The sequence below is a fragment of the Rhinichthys klamathensis genome, unplaced genomic scaffold (assembly GCF_029890125.1).
Source record: "Rhinichthys klamathensis goyatoka isolate OS25496 unplaced genomic scaffold, OSU_Roscu_1.1 h1tg001088l_1, whole genome shotgun sequence".
NCBI classification, from domain to species: Eukaryota; Metazoa; Chordata; class Actinopteri; order Cypriniformes; family Leuciscidae; genus Rhinichthys; species Rhinichthys klamathensis.
The window spans coordinates 43299-56792 of NW_026607337.1; the positions used below are offsets into that span (position 1 = coordinate 43299).

General features: G+C 36.8%; 1 protein-coding gene across 4 annotated transcripts in view; it reads left to right on the top strand.

Annotated features, from left to right (window-relative positions):
* Positions 1-13494, top strand: part of xrn2 (5'-3' exoribonuclease 2) — a 33477-nt gene that overhangs the window by 13069 nt on the left and 6914 nt on the right. For all 4 annotated transcript variants that reach the window (XM_056244773.1, XM_056244770.1, XM_056244772.1 and 1 more), the window contains 10 exons: positions 2654-2761; positions 2897-2986; positions 4293-4365; positions 4462-4545; positions 6983-7080; positions 7331-7410; positions 8149-8205; positions 8644-8712; positions 8864-8995; positions 11216-11373. In XM_056244773.1, coding sequence (XP_056100748.1) covers positions 2654-2761; positions 2897-2986; positions 4293-4365; positions 4462-4545; positions 6983-7080; positions 7331-7410; positions 8149-8205; positions 8644-8712; positions 8864-8995; positions 11216-11373 — 949 coding nt within the window. The remainder of the gene's footprint in view (positions 1-2653; positions 2762-2896; positions 2987-4292; positions 4366-4461; positions 4546-6982; positions 7081-7330; positions 7411-8148; positions 8206-8643; positions 8713-8863; positions 8996-11215; positions 11374-13494) is intronic.

The following is a 13494-nucleotide window of genomic DNA, read 5'->3' on the forward strand; positions in this document are numbered from 1 at the left end:
AATTTTTTCCCCTCGTTTTTTTTGGCCGATCTCTATTCCGGACTTGCTCACAAACTGCATAGCTATCACGAAATATTAAAAGAAAAATCTAAATATTAAAGGGGGGTTTATATGAATGTATCTCTGGAGAGAAACTTTCAATGGCATTTTCTTTTCCTCTTACATCCGTATAAATTAGTGTTAATAAGCGCAGCTGTTTTTTCTTACAGCAGTACCTAAAGAAACTCTTGCGGTTCCATTAGCGCCACCTACTGTCAGAGCGAATTTGCGTTTTCATACAGTCCGTTTTTGTTTTGTGCAGGTGTGTCTTATGTAGCATAATTTAACAACTCTCAAGTCAGACCATTGTATGATTTAAGCAAAAACAATCTAATTGAAATCCAAAACAACTGCTCATACTACATGTGTGTAGCATTTTGTTTGGATCATGATTACATTCAGTGGTTGCCTCTAATTTCAAATGGCTACAAATTATTTTTTGTTTAAGGTCAATTTGGCATGTTCTTGAGCAAATAAACAACAAATACTTGTTTAAAGAAAAAAATAGGCAATCAGAATTGGCCAATTTGCTTGTAAAAAAATCTGAATCGCCAACACAATTATTTCCTACCTTTTTATTCTTTTCTCCTTTTCACTTATGAGTTTCCACATTCTGCTTTAAAATAGATCCAGGAAATGTTACAGAATATCCTCTGCTTCATCTGTTTGTTCATCAGATCTAGGATCAAACAGCTTTGAGCTGTTTGCGCTGCTCTTTGAGCCAGTTGGTGTTATCTAGTTGAGTTTTAATGCAGGGTCTTGATCTTTAGCTTTAAATTCAGTCATTAGAGCTCCGTTCTCTTCAGTAGATCTCTGGTTGATTAGAGTCCTGTGTGCAGGGATTTGTCCGCAGTAATTGGAGCTCTATATATATGCGTGGCCTGCACTCGCTCCATGTGCTTGCGGATGAGAGCCGTCCCACGGGAACCGCTGAACAGATTCGTTATGGAGTCTCGTCACTGTGTGAGATGTGTTTGCTCCTTTCTGCCACACATTCGCTGATTTGCACACACAGACGCTGCCAAATGGTAGATGTGCAGGGGCAGATCTCCACATGGCTTTTATTTACCCATATTAGGGTGTCTATTTTTTCATTTGAGGTGTCAAGTATAATTTCTATTGCATGGATTTCTTGCACCTTTTTGCCTCTTGACAATGTCAATTCTAATGCAGGAAATTAATAGAGCGGTTGACTCTATAAAGCAGAAAGCTGCCACTGACTTCACCAGAGCGCCAAAGAGATTTCCAAATGTGTTTCTCTCTCTCATATAAATCCAATTTATCCCAAAAATTTAAATGAAAAAAATTGTTAGTGACTGTTTTATGACGTTTGGGTCTTTGTTGTGTGTGTGTGTATATATAAATATATTCAGTAAATTTAGAATATTTTAAAGCAAGATGTTACTGGAGAGCTCATTTGTTTTTCCTTATGTATTGATATAAGGTAACTATTATCCAGTTTTTACAGTTTAAAGACGACCTATAAATAATTAGATAATTAAATGCAGTTTGAAGCATAAATATTTAAAAACCTAGTGTACTTGTCTAATGTAATAAAGTAATTCATTTTGTATTGTACCTATCCCTTTATTAAGAGAAAGCGCGTTATTTGCATTGTGCCCCTAAGCTTTATTATTTAGTCTCATATCTTCAGCTTAGGAGCTCATGTGCTCCTTGGGAACAAAGTGTCACACCCTGAAAAGTGTTAATTTCTTTAAAATATACTTTTTTGAGCTTAAAGCTCACAATTCTGATTGAATATTTTTTATGTATATTGATATGTAGTAAGCTATATTATCACTCAGCAATGTATTTAAAGTTGTATTTGTAGTACATCCAACTTTATCTGCATACATTAAGTACATACTATATAGAAAATCTGCTAAATGCGACAGGCACGAAGATATTAAGCTATTAACATTTTCTATAAAGCTGTTTTTGAAACTTAAATAAAATTAATAATAAACAATATTTACCTACATATGTTGTTTACCAAATGTAACAATGCCACACATGGATTTACAGCTTTGAGTGATGATGACTCGGATGAATCATTGAATCTTTTGAAAAGATGTATTGTAATGTACCATTTGAAAGAACTGATTTTCAGAAATGAATTGATTGTAAACCTCAGTAGAAAAAAATGCCCCTCTTTTCTTTAATGCATTTTTCTGGTTGGTTTTCGATCAGTTTTTGGGGGTTGTACATTTTAAAAGCATATCTACTTTAAAAAAAAAAAAAAAAAAAAAAAATTGTAAATGTGTGAGTGGCTAGCATGTTAATGACCTGAAAGGTAATAGACATGGACTAAATCCACAAATTTTGGTGTTTCATGAGTGTGTTTGTGTGTCTTTTGTTGAAGCCCTTTTGGTTTTCTCTTAAACTGTCTGGTATAAATGCCCTCTGGAGTGTTAATTGAGCTGTAAATCTGATGGTGTATCAAGGTCTCGCATTGAAAGGGCTAATGGAAGAGGTCTTAAAAATGACTTGGGTTGAAGGTCTTTCAAAATCGAGCATTTCTGATTGAAGTAACTGAAGATGTATTTAACTTGTCTTTGTGTGGTACGACGGACTGTCTCTGAGTGTCTGGGTTTTTTTTTTTTTTTTTTCACAGGGTTGCGCATCCTGGAAGTGGTATTTTCCCTTTCATTATGCTCCGTTTGCCTCCGACTTCAAAGACATCAAGGGCATGTTCAGCGATTTCGAGAAAGGGACCAAACCGGTAATTTGAAACGCATTGCATGGTCACACAAACTCTGTTATGCGTGATTTGTTTAGTGATTTTTTGATTTGTCCTTGTGTTCCTGATGTGTTGACTCGTGATTTACACAATGTCATCATAATTCTTCATCTGCAGTTCAAACCTTTGGAGCAGCTCATGAGTGTATTTCCTGCTGCCAGTGGAAACTTTCTGCCGACGACATGGAGAGCTCTGATGAGTGACCCAGTGAGTGGCAGATTTACCTCTGACTTCTTACACATGAAACTGCATTCACAGTGCATTAAACTTCCATAATGCACACCTGAAAAAATTTGGTGTCGGATTTACATAGTAATTTGTGAAATTTAATACCAATTTGAGTGAATTTTTTCCTTAGAAATGGTAAGTAACTGGACTTTCAAGTGAAACTTTTTGATTGTTGGGAATTTGAATTGAAAGAGGCATGGATCACCAGATTTATTCAACATATTCATTTATTTATTTAAATTCAGTTATATCTATCATTAAATGTATGAGACAATCAATTGGAAATTCTACTTAAAGGGATAGTTCACTTTGAAATTAATTTTTGGTATGTTTTAGCTTACCTCAAGGGCATCCAAGATGTAGGTGTCTTTGTTTCCGCAGTAGTTTCAATTTTGATATTTTTAAGTCAAACCGTTCTTGTCTGTCAGTCATATAATGCAGGTCTATGGTCACCACCTCAAAGAGCATGCACAGAGAAGTCCAAATTAAACATGATTTAATGACTCGTAAATGTAAGTACACATTTATGGCCTAAGACATGAAACGAGCGGTTTGTGTGAGAAAACGAACAGTATTTATATCGTTTTTACCTCTTGTAACCACAGCCACGTCCAAGTGATCTGAGGGCGCGGGCGCTTCGGTCTGCGCAAGCGCCGGAAAGCGCCGGAAGTGATCTCTCGTGCGTGTACGTCACTCATTGTTTACACAGATTTCGGAAGTGTTACCTTTCACTGTGAAGATCTAAACAGATTTAGATATACAGGAAATCGCAATGGAAGACTATTTCGATATATCAACAGACAACGTTGAAATTTTTTCGTAAGAGATCACTTACGGAGCTTTCTGGCACTTGCGCAGACCGAAGCGCCCGCGCCCTCAGATCACTTGGACGTGACCTGCATTATATGACTGACAGACAAGAACGGTTTGACCTAAAAAATCAAAATTGAAACTACTGCGGAAACAAAGACACCTACATCTTGGATGCCCTTGAGGTAAGCTAAAACATACCAAAAATTTATTTCAAAGTGAACTGTCCCTTTAAAATACGATTTAAAAGTTGCCTTAATTTTTTTTTATTCAATAATTTTACATGATTTAAATGTCTTTTAAAAATGATTAAATAAACATGCACACTTAAAAATTAAGTAATGCCTAGCCCTCTATAGTCGTAATGCCTATCCCTCCATAGTCGTGCACAGTAACACCAGAGACATTTGAGAGCGTAAAAAACAATTTCTAAATGTTCTTTCTCTTTGTAACTGTCTTTATCCGTCTTTAACAGGAATCCTCAATCATTGATTTCTACCCTGATGACTTTGCCATTGATTTGAATGGGAAGAAATATGCCTGGCAGGGTCAGTGCTTAGCCTTGAGCTTCACCGTCTGAACAGAAACCATGAGTGCTGTATTGTTTTCAGTCATTGTGATTTTGGTCTTCTCCTTCGTGACAGGTGTTGCTTTGTTACCGTTTGTGGACGAGCGGAGGTTACGCGCAGCGTTAGCAGAGGTCTACCCTGACTTGACCCCAGAGGAGGGTGAGGCATATACCTTCATAGCCAATAAACCGTATATTACTGAACGTCTAAATGAAGTCGGGCAGAAATACTTACCAGTCATCAGAGGCGGACAGAGTACAGAGCTTTGTTACTTGAGTAAAAGTACAGATACCCCTTGCTAAATTTTACTCAAGTACAAGTAAAAGTACTACATTCAGATGTCTACTTAAGTAAAAGTACTAAAGTACTTGTTTTTAAAAGTACTTGAGTATCAAGAGTACAAGAGTAAATTTTCTAAATATTGCATTACTAATCTACTGCCACAGTGCTTACATTTATGCACAGAAACGTCCTACATGGAGTTATGAAAAATGTTAATGTTAATACCTTGGAGAATGTAAAAGGAATTGAAAGTAAAATCAAGTCATTTTCATCTACCATGTTGCTTTATTTAATTTAATTAAAATTTTGGGGGGTCCCATCTTTAAATGCGGGGACAACACACACACACACACACACCACATGTAAGGGTGGCGCTGCCAATAAAGCACCTAAAAGCTGTCACAAAGAACCGGCAAAAGGAATGATTATGAATATGTAAAATATAGCAAGGAGATATTTTAATTGTTTATTAATAAACACTTGTTAATAAACAAGTGTTTTCTTTGTCAGTGTCGGCTAGATGAAGTTGACGATGCTGACTCGCGATCTTCAGTAGTGGACGCGCCAGAGAGAAATGCACATTTCATACGGATTACATAAGCAGAGAACAGTCTGTAGTCTGTTTTCTTTCGTTTTGAATTTTTCTGTTTAAAAGTAGACATGTCTGTGAGAGGCAAGTAGGCTACCTTATACACGGAGTTTCGGTTCATTTATGAGACGAGATCCAGTTCACGTGCCGGCGCTTCCATTTCTTATCTATCGTCTGCTATTTACTTCTTATTTATTAAACCCAGGCAATTGGTTGATGAAACATTGATTAAAATTAAGATACAATTAATGCAAAACGAAATTCAGGTTAAAGAAAGGTTTTGTGTTTTCTGTTTGATGTCTCTGTGAAAGTTTTAAAGCATTTTTTATGCCGCTTTCAGAACGCTCACGTCCGTAACGGAGAACACGTCCATAACATAGTTTTTTCCTCATAAATGCAAACCCGAAAAATAAAATAAAACAAAATTAATATTTTATGTACTGTGGAGACTGAGCGCCAACCCTTCTTCATTCGCTGGGTAGTAGCCTATTTTTGGTTTGTGCAGTGTAATTCACACAATCAGTAAAATATTTTGCCTCCTGAAGTTTTTTTTTTAAGAAATCAGAAATCCCTCGTGGGTACGCCACTGCCACATTTGAACCTGACTGTGTTAAACACACCACATACTCAAGAACATCAAACCAAATGCTTGGCTTACATTAATGTGTAATATAAAATCTGACCATGAAGTTGACTTTGGTGGAAAGCTGAAGGTGATTGCTGATAGGCTGTCCCAATCAGTGGCGCCTGCACAATCCAATCACGTTTGAGAGGGAAACAACAAATTGAGGGTTTCCGAGATTTTTTTTTTTTTTTTACTCGGGTACTCACGTTTATGGATAGAAATGTATTGGAGTAAAGAGTACAATATTTGCCTCTCAAATGTACTTGAGTAAAGTCATGAGTACTCCCCAAAAATGATACTCAAGTAAAGTACAGATCCTTCAAAATTGTACTTAAGTACTGTACTCAAGTAAATGTACTCCGTTACTGTCCGGCTCTGCCAGTCATGTTCTGTCCTTAACTCTTTCCCCGCCATTGAGAGAATTTTCCGTCATTTGAGCCGAAGCTTCTCCGCCATTGACCGAAATGTACGGCTTTCTGTGTTTTCACTGTAATATGGTAGAGGGCGCTATTACGCATCTTCTGAAAGAGCACTGAATCTCCTGATCAAAACACAGGCGGAGAAGAATCGGAAACAAACCGATGCATATGTAAAAAAACGTCATCTACATTAAACAGCATATAAATCAAAACTGCCTAATGTTACTGACTGAAATGTCGACACAGGACGAGGTATAGGACTGTGAAGCTTTGAGAGTGTGAACTCGATCTACTCCATCTGTGTTTTGATCATCATTGGTATTAATCCCATCCAGATGTATTCTTTGATTTTTTTTAAAAACGTTGCTTTTTGTTTATGAAACTTACCCACATTCAAATGTTGATTAAAAAAAGAATGCATGAACCTAGAATAAAATGGTTTTGTCGTTTAAAAGCAGAATGTCTGTTCTTTCTTGTGATACATTGCTTGTTCAGATATTCATACAACAAAATATTCTCGGGGTCAGACATTTTTGTGTTAGAAAATGATCAAAAATGCTGGTGGTGGCTTTTTTTTTCTTCCAAAAACCCTGGCGGGGAAAGAGTTAAATTATTTTCTGCTTTAAAGTGATTTATCTTTGGTGTTGTAATCTCACTGTACCATCTGATGGTTGTTTTCAGTGAGAAGGAACAGTCTGGGAAGTGATGTCGTATTTGTTGGGAAGTCCCACCCCCTGTGTGATTTCATCCAGGAACTCTACCGTGCAGAATCTCATGAGGTACTAGTCTTCCTGTATGTTTTTATTTTATAAACAATAAAATTGTTTATAAAACAATTTTGGGTAACATAACCCAATTCCCAAAACTAATCGTCCAGCTGAAAAGTGAAAGGTTTTTGATCAATTAATCATGATTTTTGGCTGCCAATAATTAAAAAAACAAGATTGAGATAAAATGAGAAATTCTGTTTCTGCAATGTTCTCATTTAAATTCTCTCAGTCTGTAAATGTCCAATCCTCTCTCTTCAAGGCCACTGAGATCCCTGCAGAATTTTGCCATGGAATCCAAGGTATATTAAATCTAGATGAAGACCCTATTCTACCAGATAAGTAAGGAGACAACACATTTACCTTTTGTTGTTTGATGATTTTGTGTTTTGCCTAGGGGTGGGGGATCAATTCACATATGAATCAGATATAGACATTTGGGAGCAAATCGGATGTGTAACAGTATATTAGATCCGTGCAGATCCTGTTGCCATCTGTTTCATTAATTAAAAAATAATAATTTATTTATACAGTGAAGACTATATATTTGATTTATGTAGTATTTCTTAAGACATTTTAAATAAAACCAGGCTGCTATACCTGAAAAACTTAGTTGATTTGATTTATTTTTTCTATAGTATTTGTCCTGTTGTTTGTTTATTTTCATTTTATTAACTAGTTTTATATTTGCAAAAGTTTTTATTTTTCTCAAGGAATTTAATTGATGTACTAAGTAGATATTCTGTCTGTCTCAGGGCCGCCTTGCTTTATTACAGAAGACTGCAGTCGTGTGTGTAATGATTGCAGTCAGCTTTAAAAAAAAAAAAGTTTACAATTAATACAGTGAGGTTTTTTTCTTCTTCTAGACCTATTAAACTGTCAATTTAATAATTGACAAATACGTCAAATAAGAAAAGTAACATGCATGCATCGAATCGAAATGATCAATTTGAATGGAATCGTGAGGGACCAAAAGATTTCCACCCCTAGTTTTGTCATTACCTGGACAATGTCTGTTGAGGCACTTGAGACTAAAGCTTTGCAAATCCTGTGAAACAACATCCTTTTTGTTCTCCTCAGACCAGTGGAGTCACCCATCCCAACACTGAGAGACATCCGCAGCAGCTGTGCAATTGGGTAACAGTTTGTTTTATGCATCAACCAATTATCTGCCAATGCGCATCAAATAACGTCTGATTCATAGATCTGATCAATATTGATTTATTGCTAGTTGTTTGCATCTCTCAACCCTTCCCTTTCAGTTGCTATTTTCGTTTGGTTTGTTTATCAGTCTGGTTCTTTTAAGCGCTCTCAGCTCCTCAAGGACTCATATTTGTGCCCTTTCAGAGACACACATGACCATCTCAAAGAAGCATGGTTGTACATTTGTAGTGTAAGGCATTGAAACGTTATCCTGCTGATATTTACTGGTTCCTCTAGAGGTCAGGCGCTGCATGAAACCCTGAGACGTTCAACAAAAACTTTAGCCTGGACTGATGCAGTTTATCTTAATAGCTCTGCAATGAGATGTTTCCACTTAAAGTTTGTACTTAAATGATTGTTTCTGGTTGGCAGAATCAAATTCAAGGATCCGCAGTATGATGATGGCTTTGTGTTCAAGGCTGTTATCCTACCAGGGGCAAAGTAAGTGCTGCACTATTCAATGAAAATGCATAAATATCAAGACCTATTGAATATTCGGATAAAAGCGAGTTTGAATATATTGAATGAGCTTTTCAATGATGCAATGATGTTTGAATATTTTATATTTATGTATTACAATTTCTCACTCCAGGATCCCTAGCAAGGTTTTGAAACCAGGTGACTTTGAACAGAGTAACCGTGGCCGAGGATGGAGACCTCAACTGGGATTCAACCCAAACCGCCAGCAAGCCCATCTGGACCAATCCGGTTTCAGAAAGCTCAAGTAAAGAAAATCCCATAGAATCCATCAGTTTATTTGGTTGAATTCTTGCATTTAATGTTTTTTAAGTGGTATTGTGTAAAAAGAAACCAAATTAGTGCAATAGTTTGTATAAAACAGTCTAATTAAACATCTGGTGAATTCAGGCTTCAATGAGGAGAGATGAATTATGCATGGTGTTTAGGGGAGATGTATGCAGATGAAAGCCCACCAAAGACTTAATTTCTTAATGAAAGCAGTTTGATTGGATGGCGCAGACAGGTGTTCTTGGACTTCAAAAGTTCTCTGAAGGTTTTTTTTTAACACTTTAAACCCTCTAATTTTTTATGTTGTTTCTTTGTCAGAATAATATTTGGCATTTAATGGATATTTAAATATTTTAGATCACGAGTTATCAATCTTTTCCCACCAAAGCAGTATTACTTATGCATTTATATTTAAGTTTTGGTGTTTTTTTTTTGTTTTTTTTATTTTATGCTTTTGTCATTAATATATTAGTTTTATTATTATTTTAGCTTTTATTTATTTGTTTTATTACTCATTAGCCAAGGTAACATTTCTAATTTTAGTTTTTCATCTTTATATAAAATATATTATAAACATAAATAAAATTGAATATAGAAAATTATTTACATTTTTCAACATTTAACTTAAAGGAATAGTTATCCCAAAAATGAACATTATCCCATCATTTACTCATCCTCAAGCCATCCTAGGTGTATATGACTGTCTTCTTTCAGCTAAACACTATCAGAGTTCTATTCAATTATACCCCTGCTCTTCCAAGCTTTATAATGGCATTGAATAGTGCCCAAGTTTTTGAAGCTCCAAAAAGCACATCCATCATAAAAATAATCCTTTTGGCTCCACTGGGTTAATAAAGGCCTTCTAAAGCAAAGCGATGTGTTTTTGTGAGGAAAAATATCCCTATTTAAACCTTATAAACTATGATCACTGGATTTATAGTTTATTAAACCTACTGGATTATGCCCGGTTCAGACTACACAGACTAACCCGATTTTGGCAAGATCCTTTTGATGTGGGGATTCGTAAACGATAATGCTCGTCGGGACACACGAATTGATCGTTTTATCTCGTTTAAGCGTGTCATAGTTGACGACAACCATTGTCGCGTCTGCGATGCTTTACGACATGCAGACAAGCATTTTTTGTTTTTTTCACCGGTCTTCCACAACGGGTTCTGTCACATCCGTGACATTGACCAATTGGAGCACAGAAGCTCTTCCGTGTACAGCTTTCAAACATGCCGAAACGAAAGAGACCTATAGTATTAGTGCAATAGACTAAAGATTCATGGAGCTATGGCAGTACTCCTGCATTTATGATGTTTCCCTCGAGGGACGACCACGACAGAGTGAAATAAAACCCGGTGAATAGACTAGATTTATTTTTTTACTACTGTCTAAAAATAAAAAAAACTATTTTAGTTCTCTTTAGAGGATTCCATACTGTCCTCTTAGTGCAATCTAGGAACAGGTTTTCTTTCTTTTTGGGGCTTTTCTGATGACAAGGCATCCAGTGCAAATCACAGTAGCCATTGTTCGTTTGCTGGTCAATAGTTTTGCCTTCTCGATGACATCACACACGTTGTTAAAGATGGCAACCGATCATTTGTCAGGAAGCAACGTGTAGTCTGACGTGTTTTGTTGACAACACAAGAATTTAGGAGTCTCTCAATTGCATAATCTGACACAGTCATTATCATAACAGACAGAAATATCATGTAGTCTGAACCCAGCATTACTTTTATGAAAAATGGATGCGCTTTTTTTGAAGCTTCAAAAACCCAAGCTCTATTCTATGCCATTACAAAGCTGGGAAGAGCCAGGATATACTACGATTGTGTTCGGCTGGAAAAAAAGACATATACACCTAGGATGGCTTGAGGGTGAGTAAATTATGGGATAATTTTCATTTTTGCGTGAACTATTCCTTTAACGAAAAACCATTTTTTGATACTTTGGGTTATCGTTTAGTAAAGCAAAGACCCCCTCTGCCAACTTGGGGACAACCAACCATGGACCAGAGATGTAAAAAGAAATGCATTAATACATTCAAATAAATTGAGATTTTTTTTTAAAATTAAATTATATTCAATTTTGAAATCCTTGCAGTGTAAACTCCAGGGACTAAAAACCCTGATCATCAACATATAAAAACGTATGTAATTTTTTTTCTCATCTCTCTCTCTCTCTCTTTCAGTCACCATGTGGGCATGAATCAAGGGGCGGGTCATTTTGGCCGTGGCCAGTCTTTCGAGGGTCAGCATAGTGGCGGTCAGTACAGCAGTGCCCCGCCTCCCAGAAGCTATAACCAAGGAAACTACCGTCCACCCCGAGACAATTACCCTCAAAACCAGTGTGAGTTTAAACTTTCCTAGAGTAAAATCAACTTAAGAAAAATGATCACAAATGAGAACATTTGTTTACCAAATATTTGCTGGTTGTCCGCTAATCTTGACCATTTTTTGATCATCATGGCAGCATGAGCCTACAGGGAACTTTTTGCACACATTTTTTGTTTTCCACACACACTCAAGATCATTTATTAGTTTAGCTTGATATGAAACGCAATTCCTTATCAGGGCTCTACATTAACAAGTGGGTTTTCTGAAGGGGCAAGTGAAAGAATTTTATTTGCCCGACCGGACATTGAATAAATAAATTGAATTTATTGATCAAATTTAAGAATTTGAAATGCAAGATGAAGCATACATTTAATATGATTAGGGGAGAAAATGCCATTTTATTTTAGGTTAAAAAAAATGCCTCCAGGGTAAATATCACAAATATGCTAATAGAACACTGATGAGAATATTTCTTCAGAATAAATTATATTTACACCACAAAACAAAAAAAATCTGGACAAGCAATATTTTTACTTGGACAAGTGAATGACTGATTAACTTGTTTGAAGGACAAGGCTTAATGTCGAGCCTTGCTCATGCTATAAGGCTTTTTCATACAGTCCACTTTTATTCCAGTGGTCCAGAGACAGGCCTTTGTGTCTGAGCAGCGTTTAATACAGTAGTTTGGTGACACCAAGGGACAGGAGTCGCTCTTGATGTGTACAGTGATCTGTGTTCGTGAGCAGCTCCTGCGCTGCTCTCCTCCGCTGTCACTTTGATGTGCCAATTTGCAAGCTGATGAATAATGGCATCTGTGGGCGAATGGAAGCCGCCCTGCTGCCACTTGATGCAAATAGAGGTTTGGGGGGTTTTGCTGATCACCGCTGCTCTTCAGTGGCCTGTGCACTCCGGCCCTGATGCAAAACCCTCCAGTTAAACATGCAACCGAGTAACCGTCCTCAATGCCATTCATGTTTCTATGAATAAAGCCGGGTTCACACTGTACGATTTTGGCCACGATTTGACCGTTTGAGACAAATGTTGAGAATCTTAAGATTCATTTGAGGGCTAGACATTAACGCTTTATTTTTTTAAGGGGCGAGTGAACGAGAATTTTACTTGCATGATTTAATTTTAAGTAGCCTGATTAAAACATCAATAACAAAAAATCACCAAAACGCAAGAATGAATCTGATTTTGTTACATTTAGTGTAAGTGGCGATCGATAGCGTATGATGTACTGACGGTAAAAAGGTTGTGCTTTTGAGGCTCGCGCAGCCTCTCGAGGAGAAATCGAAACGAATTAGCGCAACAATTAGCGAAACTTGGTTTAACGAAAAGTTTTTACATTTATAACAAATTATACAGTTAGGCAACATCACATGACCAAGAGTGCTGTCTTCCTAAATACCATAATGATTGAAAATGACAGACATAATATTAACTACTTGTTTATTGCACTGATGTATGAAATCACTTACATTTTTAGACGCAATATTGAATTTGTTCCATTTCAGCAGTGAAAATATTTCCAAACAAAGATCACAGCAGAACCATAACGCATCTCACAGCAACACTCGGCCATGTTTCATTCCTGAATGATTCAGCGTTTTGAACGAATCGGTTGAGTCAAAGATTCAATGACCCATTCATAAACAACTGCCTCATTCTTTAATGAATTAGCCGTTTGAATGAATGATTCAATGAAGTCTTTGATCACTAGATTGAGTTGGACAGAATTTCATCGGAGATCAAATTTGATTGCGTGTCAGAAGATTTGACGCACAGTCCTATAGTTTGGCTTCTCCTACGACAACAGTTAAATCGAAAACCAATGATGACGCAATTAGTAACAACAACAAACCACCACTTGCTCCACACAGCCACAGTAGAGCAGCATGCGCATTTCCACAAACATCTCCTTTTGTGTTCCATCTAAAAATGAGACTTTTCTGCAATTTATAATTTCAGTCAGGTAGTTGCATTGATAACCTCGTAACATCTCTCCCATGCTGCTATACTGGAGCTTTGTTTCTCTAGTGGAGTGTGTCTGTGCGCCAGAGAGACCAAGTCCTCGTTAACTTTTCCCAGCTCGCTGTCCTTCTCCCTCTCCCTCCTGCGGTGTCGGCTCAAT